Here is a 27,593-nt window from a genome sequence, read left to right as displayed (position 1 = left end):
TGACTCATCCAGACTGTGGGCCGTTGGGAAGCACATGGACGCTCTCCAAATCATAGGGAAAAAAAGAGCCCTAGTTCATCATGTGAGACACGCTCAGGCCTCCCCGCTGCAGTGCGGGGTGCAGGCCTGCTTAGCGTTAGGTGGGCCGTGCTCTCCCAACAGTTCCATGTAAGGGACCATGTGTGTGCGCGGCGGACTCCACTGGCACCGCTCCAATGGAAAAGACGTTAACCGTGACGTCTAAAATGAATAATAACTAACAAATCAATTAACCGTTTTTTTCTACCTCTTTCAACTGCAACACCGTTATAAACTCAACGGCTAGACTTTTTGTTGCCTTTCGGTTTTTGACCCGAGGGGAGTCTGCACACGCACAGCCCTCTATTTTCAAATGTTGTCCCAGGGTTTCGTTTCACCTCGGGCTCTGGATCCCACCGTGCAGCCTCAGGGACGGCACTCTGATTCCCTCAGGCTGTGGATACAAACTACGGCTCCAGATAGCCAAGCCCCGTGTTTGAATTAGTCAATGACTAGACCCGGTAAGGTAAATTGTAAGCGCGGTGTCCGTGGCCCGGGTCAATATATCCACTGCGGGCTGTGGTTGTTATTTCAGTTGCAGCAGCACACAAGAAATTCAGCCTTGGGCATAATTTGTCGTGTTAAATAAAACTATTTTTGCAAAGTGTACAAATATTTACCCGGGATTGGTCACAATACCGTTTACAAAAAAGACGATAGCAACTGCCAAATGTGTTTCAACCAGGCACAAACAGCAGGCGGAGTCGTGATAACTATAATACCAAGGGTACTACTATATGGGATATTATTTAATCTGAATAACAATAATACTGGTGGACGGATCCCATGGAGGGCCGTCTTGATCTGTATAGGAGCAAGTCCCCTTTCACCACTGACACATGTTGATTACTGTGTTATCGTTAAATAATCTCTGAATGTCCTGCCGCAGTCATTATTCCACACTCTTCACTGTAACCTTGTCATAACGGCCGTGGTGTTTTTAACATGTGTTCGTTTTATTGAGCCTCAACGGCTATTTGTCGCTAGTGTGTCATCAAATCCACAGTATAGATGTTTTTGCGATCTTAAGCCCTGCTTAGGCATGTCATCATCAGCACAACAGAGTTGTGTTGCTCTGGCAGCAGAACAACATCATACGGTATTAAGTTAATCCCGCCGATCCTGCCCACAGCTACTTTATAGTTCAATATAATACAAAAAATATATAAATCTATCAAATTGTGATCCGTCCAGTAATGCCTCACGGCAACAATAAAAAATCGGTAATCTCCCCGCGGCTCCCGATCTTGGCCACACAAACGTGGGGAGACAGCCCTCCTCCCTGCCGTGCTACTGGGTTCAACATCACTAGGCGCTTTCATTTAGTTTCAAGCATCTCAAATAATAAGCCCAGACCCCACATGACGAGTGCGCCCCCCTCCTCCATTATTAGCAGGGGGCAGAGCACCAGGACCACTGAGGTACTGAATCCAGGTCAGTACACACACCCTGAGGGGGGACGTGACAATAGAAAGCATCCAGGATGACCCAATAAGAGCCCCCTGCCCCCGTCTCACACACACGCACACGCACGCACGCACACACACACACCAAGAGCCTTGGACGACCTCTGTCCATTAGCATTAGTGCGTCTTTAGACAATATTAAATCTACTCCACTCGTGTTGGCTTATGGGCCCTGGAGCTAAACGGGACCGACTGCGTTTTTAGCTCACTAGTCACTTTGCTGGCCTGGCCGCTGCTGGTTATTCCAGTATAAACACACAGGCCATTATTCTGTGGCTGGATTCAGACTGTTTGATGAAGACGGCCTCTTTCAACCGTCGGGGTTTATGCATTTATCCATTTTTTTTTTGTGCCATTTCTGTGCCGATAACTCGAACTGCACTCGCACTGCTTGGTAAACGGTTTGCTATGGTCAACCCTCAAATGAACACAAAAATAACCAACTTATTATTTTTTTAAATATGTGGTGTATGTGCTCTCTGGTGATACGTGGAGACGCGAGGAGGTCTACGCTCTCGCTCAGTGAAATGATCAAGGTCAGATTTATCGGAAAATATCCCTCCACAGTACAGATAGAGAGAGTGAAGGGGGAGGGGGGGGGGGGGGGGGGGGGATGAGAAGGAGGCGGCAAAGGGATTATGTCCACACCATTTAGAGGTTGAGAGTAATAATCTGGCAGCATATGGTTCCTAGTGCAAACATGATATTTAAACCAAGCACACACACACCCCCACACACACCCACACCCACACACACACACACACACACACAGTCATCCCTACCCACTATATAAAAACAGACAAACCAGATTATAAACATCGGATCAGATATTGTCAATGAGAGCCGGGCAACGGACAAAAACATGAAAAATTAACATGGCAATGACAGCGACACCTCTGGCGACAGTCAAGCCTTTATGAGAACATATTCATTCTGTTTTGCTTGGTTCCCATCTCGCCCCTGTAGTTCGCACCCCTTAATAAAGGAAGTGCCCCCCCTTCTTAATTCAGAGGTGTAGGACAGGCCTGGCTCCCTCACCTTTGGTTGCTAGTCTCAGGCACTGGGTCTTGGTCTCCTGCAGGGAGGAGAGAGAACAACACGTTAACACAGGGCGGTGACCAGGTGTGGGATGACCAGGTGTGTGATGACCAGGTGTGTGATGACCACGCCTCGTGGACGTGCCGGTGGTGGCGGTGGGAGGCCTCACCCGGTCCGTGCTGCTGACCGCTTGCAGTAGGATGTTGTAGTTCTTCCTCGGGGCCAGCGGAGGGTTCCAGAAGCCCTGGGGAGCGAGGAGCAGGCCGTTTGAACCCTGATCTCACCGGTTAAAGACCTCCACTGTCAGCTCTGAGGTCTGAAGGCCAGCGGCGGCGTGTGGCCCGGGATCTTAGACGGCGCTTCATATTCAATCGCCTCATAGGCTATACACCTGATGAAGGTGGACCCACCCAAACACCGGGGTTCTTAGCTAACACTCACTTGGGATCCAACGGATCCCAAGGGAGTGTTAGCTAAGAACCCCGGGTCAATGCAGGCTTTGATCGCCCGCCCAAAGGGAGCTGCAGCGATCTGGGCGTGGTTCTAACTACAAGAACAAAACCTGAGCGCTGCCAATGGCTGGGGAGGCTCACCTGGTAGGTCCGGTTGTCCCCGACGGTGAAAGGGAGAGGCTCTGGCAGGCTGCTGGGGGGCAGCTGGGCCGCAAAGTAGTATGGAGAGTTGCTACTTAAGGCGCTGGTGTAGGACAGAGGAACCTTGAGGGGGGAGAGGAGCGGGTTAGTGGAAGGTGCAGTTGGAAGTAAAATGGATACCAACATAAATAATATATATATATATATATATGTACACATATGAAGTGAGGCAAGTTAAGAACTGTGATAACCATTTTCTTTTTGCCTTTTAATAACAGAGTTCATGGTCGGTAACTGAATGGCTTTTTATGGCTGACCTGGTAGCAGTCAGAGGAGGCCTGGCGACGGGATCGCTGCGGGTTCACCTCCGCCACCACGATCTGATACACACTAGAGGAGGCACACACAACAATAACACACTCAACACACTGATGGGATACACCCTAGAGTAGAACACACAACACAATAACACACTGATGGGATACACACTAGAGTAGAACGCACAACACAATAACACACTTATCTGATACACACTAGAGCAGAACACACACCACAATAACACACTGATCTGATACACATTAACAGACATCCGACACCACATTAACACACTGATCTGATACACATTAACGGACTTCCCACACCACAATAACACACTGATCTGATACACATTAGGGGACTAACACACACTCAGTATGTATCAGAATCAAGCCTGTGATTCTGATACATACTAGAGCATAGCACGCAACACGACAATGCACTCAAAACATGTTAACGATTATTATCTTAAAATAATGTAAAGATGGCGCGCTCCTTTGAGAAGACCAGAACAACAGAAGCCATCGGAATAGGACAGGCCTTCATCCACATATTATTCGGCTCCAAACATTGTCAATTTACAGTTTTTACATATCTCCCTGGTGCAGCGATCTGGCATCCGAACAGACAGACAGACATGCCTTCCTTCATGCCCCCCCTCCTCCCCCCCCTCCTCCCACCACCACCTTCACACACACACACACACACACACACACACACACACACACACACACACACACACACACACACACACACACACACACACACACACACACACACACACACACACACTCCTCTGCCCTGGGGTCTGCCAGAATGTTAGTGCAGATGGACACTATCGAGCCAAACGCCCACCCGACCAACAGCCCCCACCCCACACACACACACATGCACACATGCACACAAACACACGCACACACAAACACGCGCACAAATGAATAAGCATGTCAGGTTGGCATGTATCAGTGTTAAGTCCTTATGTATGCATCCCTGCATTTCAATCCATGACAGTCTGTGTACCGTCTGTCAGTGTGACGGCCTGCATGGGTGTGTGTTAATCTGCAGCCCACTCCGACCTGGCCATGCTCCGGTGCACCTCATGCAATGTTGAAATGATCGCCCTATATCTGTCCTCGGACCGGTGGGCGCAGAAGGATTTGATAAAAATGTCTTTGCAGGACTCCACTTCTGCCTTCTCGTTTGTTCATGTATAAAATCAGTGTTTTGAAGCTGGTTAGTATAGACTTTGCCGTCCAAGAAGAATAAATAGACGGCACATTACGTAAGATACCCAGGAACAATTAAAAGGATGAAAAAGGAGCACGCCATGATGAGTGTTACACCGGTGCTTATCCTACAATCACACAAAGACAACGGGTCTATCACATCCCTAGATGTGCCCAAACCCAGGAAGGATGTGGCCTTGGTCCTTCGGAAACTGTGCATGACACATGCACACACGCGCATCTCTCCGCGGGGCCCGCGCGTGGCCGTGGCCGTGGTCGTACCTTATGGGCGCTCCCTTGGCCTGGGCGGGTTTGAGCAGCACGGTGATGGTGGTGGCCGTCTCGTTCAGGAAGGCCTCCGAGCCGTCGTACTCCTCCAACGTCGGGGCTAGGGCAGGAGGAAGGAAGGGGCAATGGAGGGAGAGGGTCAAGCATGGATCGCTGGCTTCTATGTATGCTGTAGACAAATAGGATCCCATTGTCATGCAAATACATCCTCGTCACAAACGGCCAGCCAAATGGCCCAGGCAAATAATGACATAGGCCGAAACAAAAGAAATGCATTCTAATATTTATAAAAATACAAATGATAGCATTACTAAAAAGTAGCACGTGATATTTATTATTTTATATAGTATTACATCAGTATAAAGTCACATTTTCAGGCCTCTTTTACAGGAACTTTTGGAATCTCTCTTAAAACCGCATTTGTGTAAAAAAGTTTTTTAGATCTCGATGCAGAAGGAGAAGTTGTAATACCTGAAATATTTGTGGAAACGTTGAGCGTGGTGGCCTGCCCAAACCCTTTGGAGGTGGACGCCCGTATGGAGAACTGGTAGGTCACCCCGGGGTGCAGCGGGGAGAACAGGTGCTGGGTGGTGTTGGACGGGAGGGACACCACCAGCCCCGTACGCTGGAGCGGCACAGAGGGGTCGAAGGAGCGCAGGCCGCTGTAGCTGATCTGGGGAGGGGGAGCCGGAGGGCGCTCTGGTTACACACAGATCCAGCACATCAACGGCTTTACCTTATTCTGAATGGAAATAGTGTGTTGAAGTCAACATACTGCCTCCACAGGGTATATGGCTTTAAGGGGACTCCAACGCAACTTTAACCTTGAACGTTCTGCAGTAACCGGACCGTGTCAATTGTTGCTTTGGAATAACTTAACTTAACGGCGTCAAAGCCAGTTTAGACCGGCGGCGAGACTTATCCGTTTTGGACCGCTGCCGAGAATGTTGCAGCGGTGTGAAGTGGTTAGCTGCAGGGAGCGACTGAAGCCATCGCGTGGCGTCTGAAGAGATTTACCGTATCAAATCACAAGGTGTGCCATTGGAACGGCTTCGATGCTACTTTGTTTGAAGTTGCCTGAGGTTTGTGTTTTGTGTTTGGATTGGCCGACGCATTGCCAGCTCCTGACTACTGGCATAACCTACGCATGACCTGTCTCTCTAGAGACACTGACGGCTTCATAGCGTTGCACGTTGCAGCGATGTTTTGACCGCCTTTAGCGGTCATACCTCGTATTGGATGATGATCCCATTGGGCTCGGCCGGTTCCTTCCAGTACAGGTGGATGCTGTCTTCATACGGAGTGGCTTTCACCGACTGGCCGGGAACAGGACCCGGGACTGTTGGTGCACAGAGAACACCGCACACACACAACTAATCAACAGAAGTTAACTCTGAGGAGCTTGCAGAAGTGTATCTTTTTACTTTTGTGTGCGTGCGTGCGTGCGTGCGTGCGTGCGTGCGTGCGTGTGTGCGCGTGTGCGTGTGTGTAGGTGTGGGTCTTTGTGCAAGCATGCTTGTATTTATGTGTATGTGTTGTGCATGTGTGTGTGTGTGTGTGTGTGTGCATATGTATGTGTGTGTGTTTGTGTGCGAGTGCGTATGCGCATACGTGTGCGTGTTAGTGTGTGCCTTTGTGCATGCGTGGGCCTTGGTGTCATATTGCCGCACCATCCTCATCCGTCTGGATGACGGTCTCATCACTCTCCTTGCGCCCCTCGGGGTTGGTCAGGATCATCTTCAGGCTCACGTTGGTGTAGGGCGGCAGGTTGCCCACCAGGTGGCGTGGAGCTGTATCCACAGGGCGCAATCAACAGTTTGTTGTTAGTGACAACCCTGCATTACTGCATATTAATTCAGCTTTACGAGGAGTGACACAGTGTGTCTATACATGCCCAGTAACACACTTAAGTTAGAAAAACACTGAATCACACTAAAGATGATTCAGTGTCCAACGAGCCTTACAAGTAAGGCTGGGGACAATCAAAGCATACAGTCTTGAATATCATATATCTAAATCCTCAAACGAACTGAAGCTACAAAATAATTGCTGCACAAGTAACCACAGGAATCTGAAACGCGAGATCAGCAATTATATTTAGGTTGAACGCTACAGAAAAAGAGGGGAATTACCAATTGCTTATTTATTGACTTTTCAATAAAAAACAACTCCCATCGATTCCCCCCAGCTTGGACCTAAGGCCGACAGGCTCACCTTTAGGGTCCATGTCCAAGCAGCCATGTTTGCTGCGGTTGCTGGCCGTCATGTAGTGGTAGCAGATGGTGACGTTGAAGGTGTGGCAGCGAGTGATGTTGTAGCCCAGCGACTCCCAGTCCACCGCGATGAGACGCGACCGGGTCTCGGCAATCTTCAGCCGCTTGGGAGTCCGCATGGGTTCTGTGGATTAGAGAGAGACAGAGAGGAAGAGAGACGGGGAAGGAGAGAGAATGGGTGATTTGCATCTCGATCAAGATGGCGAAGAGGGTGAGGTTTTTTGATGGGAGGGTCAAAGTTCACACAGAATTATTGTTATTATTTCTGTTGACCGTAATACATGCAGAAGTTTGGGACATGAAACTGAAACAAAAAGGATTGCATTGATTTGACAACATTTATTTGACATGTGAGGGCCTCACACGGGCATAAATGCGGCGGCTCTGGGCAAGATTGTAGGAGTTGCAGTGCTCAAGTCACATCTAATTGAATCGTTGTCTCACTCTCGGAATCGCATGAAGTCAGATGAAATCAAACACAAACAAACCGAAACAAAAACCACCACCGGAGCAACTTTAAACCCATCTCCCTTGATTCAAAATAGACCCTCCTAACGTCCCATTTGTCTGCTTTCCGCAAGACTTCAAAGAGCTCTAGAAGCTAACGATTGTTGTTAATTTGTATCCCGTCTGGGTTTGGCTCAGTTTCGGTAATGTTGTTCAAAACGTGTTGTTTCCAATATAATCTAGCCCATCTCCACTTCTCTGTAGCCTGGCCACTAATTACCTTTAACTGGCTCATTTAACCCGATCAATAACACACACACACACACACACACACACACACACACACACACACACACACACACACACACACACACACACACACACACACACGGTGGTGCTGAGGTAAGGATTTACAACAAAGCAAGGGGATGAAATTCATCCCCTTGCTTTGTTGGCGCTGGCTCATGTCGGAATATGGAGCTGTTTTGTGGACGTTATATCGAGCGCATTGCTGCCAGGAGATTAGGCTGCAACCAACAATTATTTTCATTTCGATTATTCAATCGATTAAGCGCTTTGTCTATCAAATGTCATAAATAATGGCTAACGGCCAAAAAATTTGAACACCTGGACGAGCAGCGGGGAAAAATAGAAAAATCCGTCTGACGATAATGTGAAAAAATAAAAAACAAATCAAATATCGGCTTTTGTGAAACAAACTAAACAATAAACTACGATAAAAAACGCCACGCTGGCATAATGTTTACCATAAAGATGAAGATAAATCCTCCATCAAGTAAATAGACCGTTTACTTGATAAACCATCAGGTAAATAGAGGACTTATTGAAAACCCTGACCGATAGCTACCCCACACAGCTGTGGGGCTGTGCTCCCTTCAGCCTCGCTGTGGCTCATAGCCTCCGCAGCAGACGCCTCCACGCTGGCCCGAGGACCCTGGTGCTTCCAGGGAAGAGATACTGTTCCTACATGTAGCATCACACCGAGGAGGATTACCCTGCTCTACATCTACACCTGGGGGGGACGGCTGGATCATGTGCCTGCTTGAGTGTGTTCCACCCCGGTGCTCCTGTTTGGATGAACAGGGACTCCACCTTCTCTGATCTCATTGCGAGCAGGGCCTGGAATGTTGCGGTGTGTCGTCGGTTCCCGTCGAGGTATTGATTCCCTGTTTAATGTAATAGCCCCGTGCCCTCGTCCCCGTCACTCCAGGCGTCCTTCACGTCCCCTCCCACCCTCGCTGATGTTTTAATAATAAAGAAAACAGCTCTCCCTTTACGTAGAGGCTACGTCTCCCTCGTACCTGGAGCCTCTCGTCCTCTTTGTCTCTCTGTCTCCGTTTCTCCCCCATTCTCTATCTCTCTCAGAGGAGAAAATACAAGGACACAAACGTGACGCTTCTTCTGACAACCCATTATCTGCCTGTCACTCTTAGACACACACACACACAGGCCTGATTTAATCTTCATTCTGTCACAATCTGGCATCTGTGTGTGTGTGTGTGTGTGTGTGTGTGTGTGTGTGTGTGTGTGTGTGTGTGTGTGTGTGTGTGTGTGTGTGTGTGTGTGTGTGTGTGTGTGTGTGTGTGTGCAAGCGAGTTTGTGCGTGCATGTGTCTAAGTGCTTTTTTTGTGTTGCTCTGTGTGGAAGGTAGAGGGGAGGAAATTACTTAAAAGAGGATCCTGGAATCAAGACTACAATTTCCATCTCTCTATTGTCCCTGGATGGAAGGATCGACTTCAATGCATGTGCAAACATCTTCTAGCTTAAATAGAAGCGATGCAAAGGCTTTTCAGTCCAATATCCTTCAGATATTAACAGCAAGTCTGCGGTATAGAAGCACATTTGTGGGAGTGAGAGGCAAGTAGGAGGGGGTGACAGACAGACGGGCCAGAACCCTAACCCAGAAGGTAGAAGATGAGACAGGTTGTTGTCTTCAGGACTTGGTGCCCCAGCGTACTTTTATTACCAAGTCTGTCCGTAAAGTCCTATCCAAGTCTTTAGTAACGACTACTTGGTTTAAAACTAGCGATTTACCCAGGGAATGTCCTGACTACTATCTTTGTTGTGGCTTCGACGTGACGACTGCATAACAAGCTACAATGGGAAGAGCTTAAGAAGACATCGACATCAGACATCGATTAGCATGGCACAGTCCGTGGGTAGGTATCAGTGGGTAGGTGGAAATGTTTTGTAAGTACTAATGACTCGTTGGTGTGGTGCAACCCCGTTAAGTAATGAATAAATTCAGGCTTACGCTATAACTAGACGACTATTGAACTCACTCACAGCTGGTGCAACCGGCCCAACTTTCGAGCAAATATCATTTGCGTGTGCGTGTGTGCGTGCGTGTGTTTTAGCTGCGGGGTCAGATAATTTAATTCCTATGTCAACCAGTTATTGGAAGCTTGACATTTAACTCGAGATAGAGAACTCGAGATATCCCCCTTCTCATCTCTTCCAGTTTTTGCCCTTCTTTTACCAGCCTCTCTCTTTCCCTCACTGGCTAGCTCTTCATGTTAAAATCAATAGTTGTGATCCCTGCCATAAACCTAGCCATTAGGCACCCCCATCACGTGCACACACACACCATTAGGCTGTGTAATAAATTGTATTGATTTCAGGGACTCTTGGTGCTAACAACCCTTCACACAGAGACTTTTCAACTTGGAATTAAAATGAAATACTAAACCATCTGCAAACACACGCATGCACCAGTGCTCAACTTGTGCGTGCTAAACAGAGGTCACCTATTCTTCTCCATCCTGCATGGTTTTTAAAGCCCTATTCCCCTCCTGACCCATAATGCATTGCTTGTAATGCATATAAACAGTCTATTTGAATATATATTAAGACAGCGAGAAACAGAGCGAGAAAGAAGGAGAGCGAGGGAAGAAGAAAGGCAGAGGAGAGGAAAGAGAAAGAGGGAGGTAGGCCGGTACCTGACGTGAATATAGATGAAATAAAAGTGTGGGCAAATGAAAGAAAAAGCAGTGTAAACAAAAAGCCAAACATGGGGGGGAAAAATGAAAGGTGTTGCAGCAGGGGATGAGCGGCGGGAAACACACACACACACACACACACACACACACAGACACAGAGAGAGAGAGAGAGAGAGAGAGAGAGAGAGAGAGAGAGAGAGAGAGAGAGAGAGAGAGAGAGAGAGAGAGAGAGAGAGAGAGAGAGAGAGAGAGAGAGAGAGAGAGAGAGAGAGAGAGAGAGAGCTGGCCCCGTTCCGTCCACCGGGGCCAGCGGCTGACGGACCCCGGTCCAACGGCGAGCCACGGGGGCCCGCCTGGTCCCCCCCCCGCTCCGCCGGCTAACACAGACAAACGGCTGGATTCATGTCGGAGCCCACCAAACAAACAGTGGCACAACAAAACGGGGGTGGCTTTGTTCCCCTCAGATGGGGCTTTGTAGCGCCACAACAATAACCGGCACAGAGAGACAAAGGCGGGAGCCTCGTATCAGCCCAATCCAGAGGCCACAATTAAAAGAATGCTAAACAAAAGACCCGGACGAAGTGAACTCTGCACCCCTCCCTCCCGCCCTCCCTTGGGGTGGGGGGGGGAGGCAACGGGAGCAGAGGATGAGAGAGGCTCATTGGGAGGCTCCAAGCCACCCTGCAGAGGAACCAGACGTATAATATTCACCTGTGTTTGTCTGTTTGTTTGTTTTTGTGTGTAGGTTTGTGTGTGTGTGTGTGTGTGAGGTTGTGTGTGTTTGTTTACTTTGTGGAGTTTGAATGCGTGCATTTGTTTCTGTGGGATGCTGAGCTTCTGAATGCTTCTGAATGAGAGTTGTAGCAACATGTTGGAATGTGTTGTGAACTTCTCGTCCGTGCAGAGGATCATCTGTGGCTGTGTGTGGCTTTGTTAAAGTGTGTGTGTGTGTGTGTGTGTGTGTGTGTGTGTGTGTGTGTGTGTGTGTGTGTGTGTGTGTGTGTGTGTGTGTGTGTGTGTGCGCGTGCGTGCGTGCGTGCGTGCGTGCGTGCGTGCGTGCGTGCGTGCGTGCGTGCGAGACAGTAGGTGATAAAGTAGCTTCTAATCCAAATCCTGAAATGTTCAGCTGAAAAGTCCTTGGTCATGGCAAGTTAGACACACAAGCGTGTGCACGTGAGTGCACATGAGTACACACACACACACACACAAACACACAGAGAGACAAATGCACGCACTTACACACACACAAACGAGTCTCCACTTCAAGTTGATTATTTCTCACCCCTTAGACAAGAGCAATAAATCACACAAAAGAAAAATCGAGAGACTGAGCGAGACTGAGAGCGAAAGAGCGAGACAGAGAAGGAGACGGAGTGGAGAGAGGTTGAGGAGCGAGGGAGGGAGGAAGATGGGTGAAGAGAGAGACACAAACACAAATGAATAGGATTAACATAATAAAGAAAAATGTGAAGAAATGAACAGGAAAAATGATTGACATAGAGACGAGAAGTTATCAAAATGAAATCATGTGTGTTGCATCAATTACCCCGCATCGTGTTTTCTTGTGTGTGGTGTGCGGTGGTGTCCTCGAATACCTACAAAGTCTTTTTTTTATTAAATATATTGGTCTTTAATCAAGCAGTTTTTTTACTATATTTGGCTGATGTTTCTACATCAAGCATGATGCACATGTTTGTGTGTATGTATATATATATATATATATATATATATATATATATACACACACATACACATACATAGATATGTGTGTATGCATCTCCATGTGGGAGTCAATGCCTGCATGTCCATCATATTATATACTACAATTCTGGCAAGCTACAGGTGGCAGGATGAGACAAACCTAACCAAACAGCAAAAGGCAAAGAAATCATTACCATTTAAATAACATTTCTACCTCTGGCCTCACTTTCTGGTGTGTGCGCGTTTGCGTGTGTGTGTGCAATACAATGAATAACCCCAGAGAAGAAGAGAGAGAGTAAGATAAAGAGAGTGAGAGAAAGAATTTCCAAATAACAGGAAATGGAGAGTGCTTCCACTGCAATATTAATATGGGCGGCATAATATTCTGAAATACATTTTCCTCACTGCGTTGTCACATTGAATATATATTGTATTAACGACATCCACAACATTCATTAATTGCTGATAGACTGCCAAATGCCAAATATTTTTTCTGATGGATACTGTGCTGTGTGAGAAGACCTTTCACAAAATGCTTAATGCCTGTAAAATGTGTAAACTTTGCCCCGACTATTGGAAAAGTTATTAAAGCAGCATGAATTTTTTTCTGACCACTGGAGGGCAGAAAACACCCCCAAAGAAATCATGAAAGAAAACTTAAAGAGCTGCAAGTGAACAACTAGGCTATATTAGCTTAGCATTTAACCTTAAATACGTGTTCCTGATCATATGCTTATTGTTTTTGGACTACATTTTAAGGTCTTTCAAACTATAAAAAATAATTGTATTAGAAAAAGGCTACCCGAGAAAAAAAAAAACATTGCTTCTTAATATTCAATATTTTAAAAAGATCCAGTCATCAAAAATTCTAATCATTGCAAACATTTGTATGCTGTACTTGGTACTAACTAATTTGTTGTAATTTTTTTTTATCAGAGTTTCATGGTATGCGATTGCCACATTACCAGGTTTACTACGCAGGCATCGTTAACTGATCAATTGAGCGTTAATCGCACTGGCTTACAAATTGCAAATCAAAGTTGGACAGAGATTAATTTCCTCTTCCAGTCAAACAGGAAGCCATTCGCTTTGTGTGTGGGATGAACAACACCAGGACTTCCTGTCTGTTGACGTGCATTGACATTTAAACAAATACAACAGAAACCTTATACACACAAAAGCACCGAAACACACACACACACACACACGCATCACAAAGGTTGGTAGACATCAGTCAAGCCCTGTGGTTATGAGTTTCTCTCTCTCTCTCTCTTTCATCTTCATTCCGTGGTTTCATCGTTCTCGCTCTGTCTTGGCGCGCCAGCCTTTTCCCACATTCATTGTTTTCCATTGTATTACCAGCTCCCTCTTCTCGTTCTGTTCCTCGCTTCTCTCCATTCTCTCTCTCTCTCTCTCTCTCCATCGCTCCCTCTCTGGGTCTCTCTGTCAATCTTGCCCCCCCCCCTCCAGGCAAGCGGGGTTCATATTTCAGTCGTTTATTTCTACAAATGTCAGACACCATTTCTGCCCTCAGTCTATTGATTCACTGACAGAGTGAGAGGGAGAGCAAGAGACACGGAATAAAGGGAAAAAAGTGAGGGTAAAGGTGGGCATAAATGAGATGAAAGAAAGAAAGAAAGAAAGAAAGAAAGAAAGAAAGAAAGAAAGAAAGAAAGAAAGAAAGAAAGAAAGAAAGAAAGAAAGAAAGAAAGAAAGAAAGAAAGAGAGAGAGAGAGAGAGAGAGAGAGAGAGAGAGGAAGAGAGAGAGAGGAAGAGAGAGAGAGGAGAACTGCGCAGTAAAGCAGAAAGAAAGACAATCTGAATAGGCACAATGTGAAAATAAGCACAGGAGCAAAAGAGAAAGAGATGAGAAAGAAATGTGGGGTAGAGAAAGCTCTGCTGATAACAATCCCATGCTCTCTCTCCCCATTGGTTCAGTAAGAGAGTGACTGTGGCCTGGGTTAAGCGAGCCTCTTCAACTATTTGCTTCCTACACCTCTCCGTCTCTCTCTCTCTCGTCATCATGCCGGAATAGCTACAGAAACTCCCTCTCTCTCAGCATCACGCTCTGAATGAGGAGGACAAGCGACAGATGGACATAGGGTAGACTGAATGAATAGATTATTTACGATTAAATATTTACACAAAAATGTTTAAACATTTTAATCTGCTTACCTAAGATCCCAAATTATTACTTAATAATTTAAATTATGTCAATGGCTTCATAACCTCTTTACACCTAACTTCCAGGGAAATATGCAAAAACTGTTACCCGTTAGGAACCTCATTTATTGATATAACATTTCAATATCTATCTATTTTACTATGATGTGCTACTATGACAAGTGGCTCATGCCAGCCAGTAAGCGAATGCAGTATTTCCCATCGTACACTTTACTTTGTCGGGTCATTCATGAGTTACACATTTCCGCACCCGTCCGAGAATGACGCCATCCGCAATCGTCAGCAATTTTCCATACATTGACTATATTATACCATTCGAAATGGGTAAAGTCTTATTTTCTTGTAGCATTGCATTGATTTGCTCTTGCCCGATACCACACTGACAACAGACCGTTTGTACAGCCCGGAAAGCCCCTCCACTCTGAATCATAACATGATCACGCGCCGGAGGAAGGATTGTTGTTGGCTGTTCACCGCAAGAAGACGGCTGCTGAATCCATGAGAAATCTATCGGGAGTTCACAAATAGGTATGAGGAACGCCACAAATACCCCAGAACTCAAACCAAAAACACGGGCTCTATCTATGCCCTTTTTTTGTGTGAAGAATCAGCAATGGTTTCCACCAATGTACACGTACATCGAAAGTGAGTTTAAGCTGCATACCATACAGTCTATGTTCAGTCTGTTGAACCTGTATGATATACAGTCTATGTTTAGTCTGTTTAACCTGTATTACATTTCTATGTTAAGTCAGTTTAACCTGTATTATATACAGTCTATGTTAAGAAAGTTAAACCTGTATTATATTTCTATGTTTATTCTGTTGAACCTGTATTATATCGAGTCTATGTTAGGTCAGTTGAACCTGTATTATATACAGTCTATGTGCTTATCATCCCAACCGTTACTCATACTGGTGATCAAGTCTTCAGTTCCCCATGTCCGATCACTGAAATTCGAAGCGTGAATATCTGTTGAATTCCCAATTACCTTCCAAGTTCCCCCCTGTGACTAAACGGGACTAAACGTAACATCAATACAACTTTAATACATGAACTTGTCTGTTAACATGATTTCTGCCTCTAATGGTGCTGAACTGAACTCCCATGATCCCCCGCTTCTTCACAACATCATCAAACTACGTATTTTGTTAGCATTTTGATTGAGATGCCTCTAGTGGCAGAAATGACATGTTATACCTAAAATGATACTCCAAAAATGTCATTAATAATAGCATTATTGATTTCCTGACTGTTATTTGATAATGTATCTGTTGCCCAACTGATTTACTAAATATTCCAGCCCTAAAATAGAGGAAGACAGACAGATGGACAGAAGGACAGACTGACTGCCAGACAAAGATTCAGACAGAGACACAGACTGACAGAGACACACTCAGACAGACAGACAGAGGTCCATACCTGCACATTTGGTGCGGGTGATGAGTGGGGGTCCGGGCATGCCCGTGCCCCCCTCTCCGGGCCTGGTGAGCAGCACTCTGATCTCGTACTCGGTGTCTGGGTCCAGGTGCCACAGCTTGTAGTTGGGAGAGTTGACCGCGTGGGTTTCCGTCCAGGTGCCCGACGTCATGCGGTACTCCACCTACAGAGGGACATGTCAATCAATCAATCAATCAATCAACCAACCAACCAACCAACCAACCAACCAATCTGTTCTCATATTGTCAGACTACATCTGTAAAGCGTCAACATTGAGTGCTTCCAACCAACGCCATAGTTGATCGAATCCTGACCTCCAGGCAATTTCTGTATGGAACAATAATCACCTAATTTGACATGGTGAAAAAATGCTGTGCAGTCCGATTCCCGCATTAGGAATCAAGTCAATGAAATATGGACGATGTGACAAATAATTTGGCGTAGCATTCACAGTGTGCCCACACTTTGACGGGTACATTTGCAGAAATCCCAATGTGAATGTGGACCAGCGTCCGAAAGTGAGGAAGTACCTCCTTGAGTATGATGGGCCCATCCCCAAATATGGAGTTGGCGTTGAGCTGGATCAGGAGGTAGGTGGGACCGACGCCCAGCAGCTGGGGCGGGGCGATGGGGCGTGGCGGCTCTGGAGTCGGGGACAAAACAACCCATCAGTGCCTTGATTTCTGTACGATTCCACACACACACACACACACACACACACACACACACACACACACACACACACACACACACAATGCTGGTGTGCACGTTTGGCTGTTTCACCATTTATCCCACCAAGCCAACGCACTAGAATATCGATATATATCTATTTATTTATTTTTATAAAAAAATCTCTCTGTAAAAAAGATCATTTGATTGAATTTCTGCTTCGTGGTCCTCTCTGTCAGAGTTATGATAATGCCTCTGTTGCTACTGTGTGTGTGTGTGTGTGTGTGTGTGTGTGTGTGTGTGTGTGTGTGTGTGTGTGTGTGTGTGTGTGTGTGTGTGTGTGTGTGTGTGTGTGTGTGTGTGTGTGTGTGTGTGTGTGTGTTGTATATGATGGATGTAGGTGGGATCAGGGCCAGTGAGTCAGATCAGTGCTACCTGTCACGCGCACATGATTGACGAGGTGACAGCCGACGCAATCACACACACACGCAACCGTGACACCCGCCGCATCAAAGATTTATCTAACTTGACACAGGCAGGGATACGTGGGCACACACACACAAACAGACACACACACACACACAAACACACACATCTCCTATGTATTCACTGTACTGAAACCAAACAGGATCAGGAAATCACTTCTGTTGGATATTGATAGAGCGATTCCCACACACATAAACAGGCACGCACACATATGTAAACACACAGGACCACAGTTTCTTCCTATTTTTAAATAACAGATTTGCTGTGGGATTTAGAAAGATTCTCAATGTTATCAACATGAAAATGACCTCGGAGTCTTTGGGTATTTTTCCACATTGCATATTGTTTCTTTAATATTTTATCTTGTAGATGCCGTCCTATGTTTGTTTGTATCCAGTAGGCAATGTATGTTGGTGTGTGTGTGTGTTCGCGTGTGTGCGTGTCTGTTGCAGATTGCTGTCAGAGAGGTGCAGGCTGGGAAATGTCTCATCATTTGACATCCACAACACACTATCTATACTTCTATACCGCAGCTTCTATACCGCAGACTTGCTGTTAATATCTGATGGATATTGGACTGAAAAGCCTTTGCATCGCTTCTATTTAAGCTAGAAGATGTTTGCACATGCATTGAAGTCGATCCTGCCATCCAGGGACAATAGTGCTTGCGCACACACACACACACACACACACACACACACACACACACACACACACACACACACACACACACACACACACACACACACACACACACACACACACACACACACACACACACACACACACACACACACACACACACACACACGCACCTGAACCTAGAAAATGAACCATGAAGTGACTCCTGCCGGCTGGTGCAGGCTGACACTTTTCAACGCAATTCAAACAGGCACGAAACAACCACCCAAAAGACGACTCAGCGGTGAATAAACAAACACCAAACAATCTATAACATTATTACTCGAAAGCACTCAAAAGAAAGTCTGGCAAGAAAACAAAGAAAGCCCCAATATATACATCTCGCTGTGTTTGTGCCAATAGAATTGTGCACATCCATAAATAAATACATAAATGAATAAAGCACAAACATTGGGATAGATAAGATAGATCAAATGGGCCCGGTGAGCGATGGAAGTGGGTCATTACAGCGCTCCGTAGGGACCGACAGTAGAAGTGGCTTTACGCTTTATTACGATCTCTTTGTTCTTCTTCTTCTTGGTTTGTTTTGTCGATGTTTTTTTGATCGCAATTGTTTTGTGCACAACAAAGGAGGGGGTTCATCTCCCCTTAAGTACGCGTCCCCGTACCCTGTGTGTGTGTGTGTGTGTGTGTGTGTGTGTGTGTGTGTGTGTGTGTGTGTGTGTGTGTGTGTGTGTGTGTGTGTGCGTGATTGTGTTGTGTACGTGTGTGCATGATTGTGTTTGTTTGTGCATTAAGTATGACAGAGAAGGAAAGATAGAGGGGGATGTGGAAAGGAAAGAGTGGCGAGAGTGAATACAAGCAAGAGAGAGATGGAAAGGGAGAGAGTGAGTGAGTGAGAGCGAGCGAGCGAGAGATAGAGAGAGAGGGGGAGAGCAAGAGAGCAATAAAGAAAGAGTGAGCGAGAGAGACAAAACAGTCAAGTCTGCACCCAGCCGTCGGGCATTTCCTTTGTTAGCCATCGTCGGCAAACTTGTCAATAAAGTTGAGCTTTTTTTTTGCAGGCCACTGCTGACATGGCTATGGAACTTGTTGGAGGACATGTGACCTCCACCAGTAGGCAGTTGTGCTAGGGTGCATACTCCTATGTATGCATGTGTCTCGGCCAATGGTGGTGATAGACAACAGTGGTCATTTTCAGATATTCTACAGTTTTACACTGCCTGAAGCACCACCTGTCACAAAGACTTAGACTGAGAGGGCAGGACTGACTTTTTTCTCTCTCTGTGTGTGTGTGTGTGTGCGTGTGCATGTGCATGTGCGTGTGCGTGTGTGTGTGTGTGTGTGTTCGTTTCGTTAGGAAACAAGGAAGAAAGTCCCTACTAAGAAGCTTTCTGTCAGATGATGAACATGGGAGGTTGCAAAATTGACAGAAGCAAATAAAATGTGATTATACATACTTTAACTTTAAACTGTGTGTGTGTGTGTGGGGGGGGGGGGGTTGTGTGTGTATGGGGGTTTTCGTGTGTGTGTATATGGGTTTTTTCGTGCGTATGGGGGTTTTCGTGTGTGTGTGTGTGTGTGTGTGTGTGTGTGTGTGTGTGTGTGTGTGTGTGTGTGTGTGTGTGTGTGTGTGTGTGTGTGTGTGTGTGTGTGTGTGTGTGTGTGTGACGGTAATGCTGCAGGAGCTTTTTAGGCCATGGATAGTGTGTGTGTAATTCATGCTGGCATGGTGATGTGTGTGTGTGTTTTATACAGGCTGGCATGATGATGTATTCTGTCACTGCAGGGACCAGAGGGCAAGACTTTATTGGAGCTAGGCTATGAGCAAATGACTAGTGACACACACACACACACACACACACACACACACACACACACACACACACACACACAGATCAAGACTATCAGATCAAGACACCTGGTCCTTCACCAACCCCAAAACACACACACCAAAACACACTTTGTTGAACCTATTCCATTTTTCCATACATCTTCAAATCCTCCATGTTTTCTTTTTGACCCTTCATTAGGGATTGCTTCAGTGTTTAAAATATGAACCGTTGGGTTGACTTATCACGGTTCGGGCATGTATGGTTTCAAGAAGGGCCTTGACGTCTTTCCTCAGGAACCAACTAAACTCAGTCCTCCTCCTCCTGTATCAAAAAGCTCTACCTACTAATAATAACAGGCTGCTAAGGTAATATACTCCAATTCCTTCATCTTAAAAAGTGTGTTTCTTCGCAAGCTCTTGAATAGCGCAAGTGCTGCGTTGAAATTTACTGGAAACTTTGCTCAAGGACCAAACAACCTTTTAAGTTTTATGATTGTTGAAGTGCCCCTATACATTCAAAGCGGGCTGCCTTTATCGGAACTCAAGTGTGTCGTGCTTCCAATGAGAGCTCCAACACCGGGCGCTGCCATGCAGCCACGCTACAACTCCCAGCACTGCTCCAGACCTTGAGCAAAAACCTAAATGATCCCTCATTGTATTAAACACAGAGCAAGTACCTTAACTCCGCACTGCCCGAGGCGGTGCTCCGTGGCTCGTATGGTGTGAGAACCACTTGACATTGAAGATCAAGATCAAGGGTCCAGAGCCACTGACTTCCTCCACACATACATGAAATTGCAGTTTTGCTGATTTGAAGCTTTACTTCAATAAAACTCTTATTAAACCAATTCAACCGTTTCAGAAAGGAAATGTATTTTACAAATGTCGCGACAGCCCTCTTTTAAAATGTTACATGGTGGTGTAGCACCACTAGTACATCGTTTTTTTCTGGAGAACTCTTTAATATATATATATTATTTATTTTAAAGGTAATTCACCGTAATACGAACCAAACCGTCAATTTTAAGAACCGTTCCACCCCTAACCCATCGCCAACCATCCATCCAGCCCCCCAATCCGTGGTCCATCCATCCATCACGTGTCCGGCCATGTCATCGTCTTCTGTCCATCATCCCTCCATCTCGCCCCTCTTCATCGAGACATCAGCCATACGCTCTATTACTTTATCTGTCAGGCTCAAATGAATCACAGCGCCCACGATATGCGGTGGATGGTCTGACACAGTGGTTCCAATGGGGGGAGAGATACATACATATTGTATATTATACTAGGTACAAAGAGAAGTGGGATTGTCAAGATAAGCAAGCCCCTATTGGACTTTGGTACTGTCCAATCGCAATCTGGCGATCTTTCTCCTGCCAATCTTATATTTACAACATATCAATAAAGAAAGATGTGAACCAAATAAATTATATATATATATATATATATAGATATAGATATAGATATAGATATATATATATATATATATGGACCAAACCAGGGAAGCAAGGCGACTTTTCAGGAAGCAGCAGTAAAATAAATATGTGAAGAATAACCTCTCGCTGTCTTTCATTTCCCTTTGGTTCGCTCATCTCTGCCGATATCCTAGTTCCAAACACATGAGGCAACACACTGAAAAAATGTCATATTTTAACGTGCTAACCAAATACATATATATCAAGATATAATGTCGATAAAGAATAATCCTACATCCCCATAATCATTGGCACGTTGGCCCAATCCACTCTTTTCTCTTCCAATGTAACGAAAGATGGTGGATATGACTCCTACAGGGGACAGTGAGCATGGTCTTGGATCCAACACCCATATTTAAGTAATGACTGTGCTGTAGATTGATGCTATTCATGTTCAGACACACCAGCCTCTACCGCCGACACTCCTTACCTCTTTCACCCAACACATATCAATGTGTTTTCACAATAGACGTTCCCGATAAATAAACATGAGACACTTAAGATATTCCTCTTCATTGGAGTGGAACCTACTTATGAATATTCCACATCTCCCTGGTACATTTCTATACAACCGGTCTGTTTTTCACACACATATACATTACGCAAAACACAAGCACGCGGGCACACACCCACATACGCACACGCACACACACACACAAACGAGCAGTCGTTGGTACCTTGCTAGTGACGTGCAGAGATAGGCCTGGAATGAAACCCCCCCAACACTGCCTTAGCATTTGCATCACCTTAAAGATGCAGGGATGGAACCCCCAACCAAACCAAAGAGATGATCTGATCAGATGGGCCACAGCCCATTGCATTCACAGACTATGTTTATGTTGAGAGAAAGGACTATGAATATATATTTATAGAAAGGCCAAGTCTACGTTGGAACTCCGATTGCTCTCTTCCCTCCTTCTCTCATCTCTTATGCAGGAGAATAAACATGACTCCCTGCTCGACTGTTTACATATTCTCTCATATTCCCCATTCTGATATAGATATCTCCGCTGGATAACGAGAGCTCCCAGTCAACCCTGCTCCCTTCCAACCCTTTCCTTCCCTTTCTCTCGCCTTTCTTCCCTCGTCTGTTCCCTCCGTTTTTCTGTCAGTCCCATCGAATGCTCCCCCCTACCCCGCCCCTCTCTCTCCCCTTCTCTCTCCCTGGCAGATGAATTGAATATGTAAGTCATCGGATGTGAATGAATAAAGCATCCCGTCTCAAAAACACAGTGGTGACACCTTATTAACCACATGTCAGCAGCACATGACAGCTAGAACGAACACACACACTCACACACACACACCCACACACAACCACGTTTGCACTCACACACACATGGATACAAATTTGATGCATCTGCACAAACACACCAACAGACATTTTTATACATTTTGGGGTTCAAACACACACGCACACAAAACCGCAGACTCTCTCATTTAAATACGCATACACACAGACAGACAGACACACAACCGCTCCCTAATGAGTTGAGCTATTTATTTCCGTTGAACTCTGAGGCAGGGTGGATTGCCTGCCGCTGAGAGACATTTAACACTGAAAACCTGGATGCAAATATTGCGTTAGGGATTGGGTCCTGGTGATATGACCATTATCAGAGTCACAGAGGCATCGTCACCCGGTGGCAAGGTTTCCGCTCCGCCAAACATCACCAGACAAATGACGCCTCTAAAGATAGCCCCGCTGAAACCCCGGGCCTAAGTCTGTCTTTCTACGGAATACCAGTGAAATATCTAAGAATGTTTCACAATTTATTTTATATATATATATATATTACATATATATAAATATACATGTAGCGAGGCTGTTGTGAATTGTTGAATGCCTGTTTATTTCAGTGTATTCAATTACGATAATTCTCTGTCATGGCTGATAGACAATAAAGTATCCTAACCAAACCCAAGTCTTACAGAGGCAATCAAAACAGAAGAAAACCGACGTCTCAGGATGGGCAAAGGGGGCGGCGACTGACCTCTCACTATCAGACCGGCGAAGTTGGAGACCCCGGAGCCGCGCTCCGACTGGGTGACGCAGCGGTAGAGATCTTGGTCCTGATTGGTCACCTCTTTGAGGCGGAAGGAGGCAGCGAATCGTCTGTGATTGATGTTTTTGGTCTTGGCCACGGGGATGTCTTCACCATTCCTCCTCTTGAAAAGGCAAAAAAAAAGAGACAGAAAAACAGATACACGGGCGACTGTTAGCCTTCGGAAGGATGAGGGGGATGAAAAAATAAAAAACCAAACGTCAGCAGAAGAGAAAGCCGCCGTGGCTAATGAGGGGTTAAATGCTTTGCCCAAGGTCACAAAGCCGCGCTGCTGAGAGCACACACACACACACACCGACCAGCAGCGCATGTGAACACACACACACACACAGACACACACACACGCACTCCAAACAACACACACACGCTCACACTAAGGAGTGCACGTGAACACACACACACACACACACACACACACACACACACACACACACACACACACACACACACACACACACACACACACACACACACACACACACACACACAGGCAGATATAAAGGTCATCACCACAATATAGCCCTAATGCGATCAGCAGCTATTAAGCTCTTAATCAACTTGCTAGGGTGTATAGCCCAGATAAACGGTGTGTGCCTGTATGTGTGCATGTACATACTGTCAGTCTACAACAACACCATCTTGTTCACTGTGTCTACCTGCTTGTACCGTTCATGGCCGACGGCCGTAGTTCTATTGCCGTGACCGTTGTGATTGGTCCAGGTACATGTATATCTGCCCTATGCTAGCTAAACACTACGACATTGAGTCTCTCGAACAGCAGCACCATACACCAGTACACGATGTCAAGATTTATGATCTCATACACTCGATATTAAATGTTAAGGAGTGTGTGTGTACGTGAGTGCATGTGTGTTCGTACCTGTAGCCAGAGCTTATTACTGGACGTCTCCCTCCCGGTAGAGATGCACTGAAAGGTGGCGTTCTGTCCGGCGTTCACCTCAACGTCGCCCAGACGCAGGAAATGAGGTGATTTATCTACAGGAAGCGAGGTTAAAGGCACAGGGGAGTGAGCGCGGCCGTACAACACACAGGCAGGGAGGATGACGCTGACAGTCCACACACACGATGGTGTGTGTGTGTGTGTGTGTGTGTGGTGCTGGAGATCACCTGACTCTCTGTGCTTAAATGATGCCAAATAGGGTCCATGAAGATGTAAATGATTCTACAATGGCCTCAAGCATCCCCATACTTTAACGCTAATAGTGAAGGGGGAAGAAAGCTTTTTTCTCAGGGTCCTGACTTTGACGTTTTCATTCAGCGAAGGCGATTCCAATCATAGATAGCACACCCCCTTGGTGATGGAATGTTTGGGTGTGTGTGTGTATGTATGTGTATGTGAATGTGTGTGTGTGTGTCTGTTTGCATGCACGTGTATATAAACGTATAGGTATGTCTGTGTGTGCGCCTGCGAAGGTGTGTTTGCGTGTTCTTGTGTTTGTGTATATGTGTGCGTATGTGTTTGTGTGCGTGTGTTTGTGTGTGTGCGTTTGTCCAGAAAATGCAGCTGCAGGAATGAATGCGTCCACTGTGGAGGTTGAGGACTAGCTTCGTTCCAAGTGTCCTTGTCCAAAGTAACAAATGCAACCACCGCCAAAAAATAGTCACAGGAGCCTGAGAACCCATGCTTTCCCCAGGCCTTATCGGCTGCGGGCCTCAACGTTGAGTAGAGAACACGCTGTGCGTTGCTACATTTAACCTTTTTTTGATTACACTACGGAGGCGAGAATCTACTCATGCTGAAAAGGAAAGGAAATGAGAGAAGGAGGCATAGAAGGTTGGCAGGAGTTGGATGGTGATGCTCACTGCTCCTCTGTTAGCTGCAGACAAGATAGCTACTGTTATATCTGTGTGTGTGTGTGTGTGTGTGTGTGTGTGTGTGTGTGTGTGTGTGTGTGTGTGTGTGTGTGTGTTTGTTTGGGTAGGTTGGTATTTGTGTGTGTGTGTGTGTGTGTGTGTGTGTGTGTGTGTGTGTGTGTGTGTGTGTGTGTGTGTGTGTGTGTGTGTGTGTGTGTGTGTGTGTGTGTGTGTGTGTGTGTGTGTGTGTGTGTCCGCCTGCCTATGTGTCTGCCTGTGTGTGTGTGTGTGCAAGCGTGTCTGTGTGTGCAAGCGTGTCTGCGTGTGTGTGTGTGCAAGCGTGTCTGTGTGTGTGTGTGTGTGTGTGTGTGTGTGTGTGTGTGTGTGTGTGTGTGTGTGTGTGTGTGTGTGTGTGTGTGTGTGTGTGTGTGTGTGTGTGTGTGTGGGTGAAAAAGAAAGTGCTGAGTGGTCTGAATTCCCTCACTCCATGATTGCCCTAATACTGTCTCATTTCTCGCTTCACACTCACCCGCTCCCTCTTTATCTGTCTGTTTCTCTTGATGTCTTTTCCCCTTCAACTGCCACCCCCTACCCATTCCCCCCCCCCGCCCCCTCCCCCGCCACTTGTCCTTCTCTCGTTGCACTCCCCCCCCCCCCCCCCCCCCCACCCTCCACTGTGTCACCTTGCTACTTATCTAAGCAGTCGACTGCAACCGAAAACCGTGGTAGGTACAGACTAATTACTGGTCCAAAGCCATCAGCGGCCTCTGCAGCGGACTAGGGCTAATCACCGGCTCATGCTAATGGACTTACCGCATGGGTAGCTGAGCACCTGGATGTCGTCGATGGCGATGAAACCGGCCTTGCTGTCAGAGACCTCTGCCTCGAATATGACCTGTGAACAGGGAAGAATAGCGAGAGAGAGAGAGAGACAGAAATAGACAAGAGGAACAGAGACAGAGAGAGAGAGAGAGAGAGAGAGAGAGAGAGAGAGAGAGAGAGAGAGAGAGAGAGAGAGAGAGAGAGAGAGAGAGAGATGTGGTTAGAACTGAAAACACTCGGTGATTGGGTCGACACTATATAAAGATGTATTTGTAGAAGTCTTTGCCAAGATATCAGTAGCAAAGGACTTCACTGGGCGAAAACCCAGCGAGAAGAATGAAGAAGCCTTCAAGAGGAGCACAAAAGATGGATCCCTGCTTCCATGGCTGCTGCTAGAAGTGCCAGGTGGTAAAACCTTCACCTTTGCAATGAAATAAAACAACTAGTGTTTCCGAACCTGTCAATCCCGGAGACAGAGCTAAACATTGGTGGGAAATCACATTGAAAAAACCTCTTTTACCGTCAGGTTTTACGATAAAAAAAGGGTCCATATAGAGGCCAGTCAGACCGGTGGGACCTGCGCTGGCCGTACGCGGCCGGCGCCTTAGGGACGGCCAAGATGGCGTCCGCGTGGCTAATGAGAAGTAATGAGAGCCATTGGCGGCGGGGACGTGCGGGGTGAGCAGCCACCTAAACCGGGCTCGCCGCTCATCAATCACAGCCCGCGCATCCCGGCGCGCTCTCTAGCGGCCCGCTGATGAATCAGACGTCGGCGCTGCCACCGGAGACTTTGATTAAAATGATGGATTCAAGGGTCCAGGTTAAGGACACCTTCATTTTTTTTCTCTCTCTCTCTCTCTCTCTCTTCCCCCAACGAGAACCCGTTAAGAGATCAAGATGGACACTCGCGGCCTTGTTATCAAGGCGGCGCAAAACCTCGGACGTAGATTCAGACGCTATCCGTTTGAGACATTGACTGGGAACGGCAAAGTCTGTATACAGTACAGTCTATTATTTAATTAAATCGTTTGATTGGGTTTACAACCCAATGAAACCCTTGTCGTTCATAGGTCCCCCCCAAGCCCCTCCCAAAAAGATGCCATGGCATGGGGGGGGGGGGGGGATGGTAGTATACAAATCCCACATCCGCTCTCATCCTCCTTCCTTCCTTCCACCCATCAATTCTCTTCCCTTATCCTCCACCCATCATCATCATCATCATCATCCCCTCCATCGCTTCCTGCGCCCGTTCCTATCAATCTCTTTGGGTCTTTCTGTGCTTCTCCCTGCCATCTGTTTACTAATGGGCTTCCCTCAGACAGTATCTCTGTGAAATAAGCCCGGGAGAAGAGGAGAAAAGAGAAGGGATGAGGTGTAACAGATAGGGGAAAGCAAAGCAGAGATTATTGTCATTCATCACCTGGGAACAGAAATCTGCCACAAACTGTTTACCCTCAGCTTATCGCCCGTCGGTTGTCAACGTGCCCCGCCCCCCATCTCCCTCTCTCTCTCTCTCTCACGTTCTATCTTCCAATTCTAGCGCCCCCCCCCCCCCCCCCCCCGCCCGCCTTCAGTCATCTCTCGCTCGTAGCTCACAGAGAGGAGAGGCATCTTCACGTCTAATACCTTCATCTGTCTACCTGTCCATCTGTCTACCTGTCCGTCTACCGGCGTGCCTGCCTGCCTGTCTGTCTGCGTGGCTGACAGGGAGTCTGTGTTGTGTGTCTGCCAGCATCTGGTCCGGCTGACTGTGTGCCCACTCGCCCTGCGGT

At 46.6% G+C, this 27,593-nt stretch overlaps 1 protein-coding gene across 11 annotated transcripts in view; it reads right to left on the bottom strand.

Annotated features, from left to right (window-relative positions):
* The window catches only part of ptprk (protein tyrosine phosphatase receptor type K), a 61,930-nt gene that overhangs the window by 24,670 nt on the left and 9,667 nt on the right, over positions 1 to 27,593 (bottom strand). For all 11 annotated transcript variants that reach the window (XM_060042591.1, XM_060042588.1, XM_060042594.1 and 8 more), the window contains exons 5-18: positions 25,813 to 25,894; positions 24,065 to 24,180; positions 23,113 to 23,287; positions 16,540 to 16,652; positions 15,992 to 16,172; positions 7,219 to 7,401; positions 6,675 to 6,794; positions 6,234 to 6,343; positions 5,476 to 5,677; positions 4,999 to 5,104; positions 3,493 to 3,565; positions 3,176 to 3,298; positions 2,752 to 2,826; positions 2,583 to 2,619 (exon numbers count right to left, since the gene is read on the bottom strand). In XM_060042591.1, coding sequence (XP_059898574.1) covers positions 2,583 to 2,619; positions 2,752 to 2,826; positions 3,176 to 3,298; positions 3,493 to 3,565; positions 4,999 to 5,104; positions 5,476 to 5,677; positions 6,234 to 6,343; positions 6,675 to 6,794; positions 7,219 to 7,401; positions 15,992 to 16,172; positions 16,540 to 16,652; positions 23,113 to 23,287; positions 24,065 to 24,180; positions 25,813 to 25,894 — 1,696 coding nt within the window. The remainder of the gene's footprint in view (positions 1 to 2,582; positions 2,620 to 2,751; positions 2,827 to 3,175; positions 3,299 to 3,492; positions 3,566 to 4,998; positions 5,105 to 5,475; positions 5,678 to 6,233; positions 6,344 to 6,674; positions 6,795 to 7,218; positions 7,402 to 15,991; positions 16,173 to 16,539; positions 16,653 to 23,112; positions 23,288 to 24,064; positions 24,181 to 25,812; positions 25,895 to 27,593) is intronic.

The sequence above is a fragment of the Gadus macrocephalus genome, chromosome 21, assembly GCF_031168955.1.
Source record: "Gadus macrocephalus chromosome 21, ASM3116895v1".
Classification (NCBI taxonomy): Eukaryota; Metazoa; Chordata; class Actinopteri; order Gadiformes; family Gadidae; genus Gadus; species Gadus macrocephalus.
This window is presented reverse-complemented; position numbering and strand designations above follow the sequence as displayed.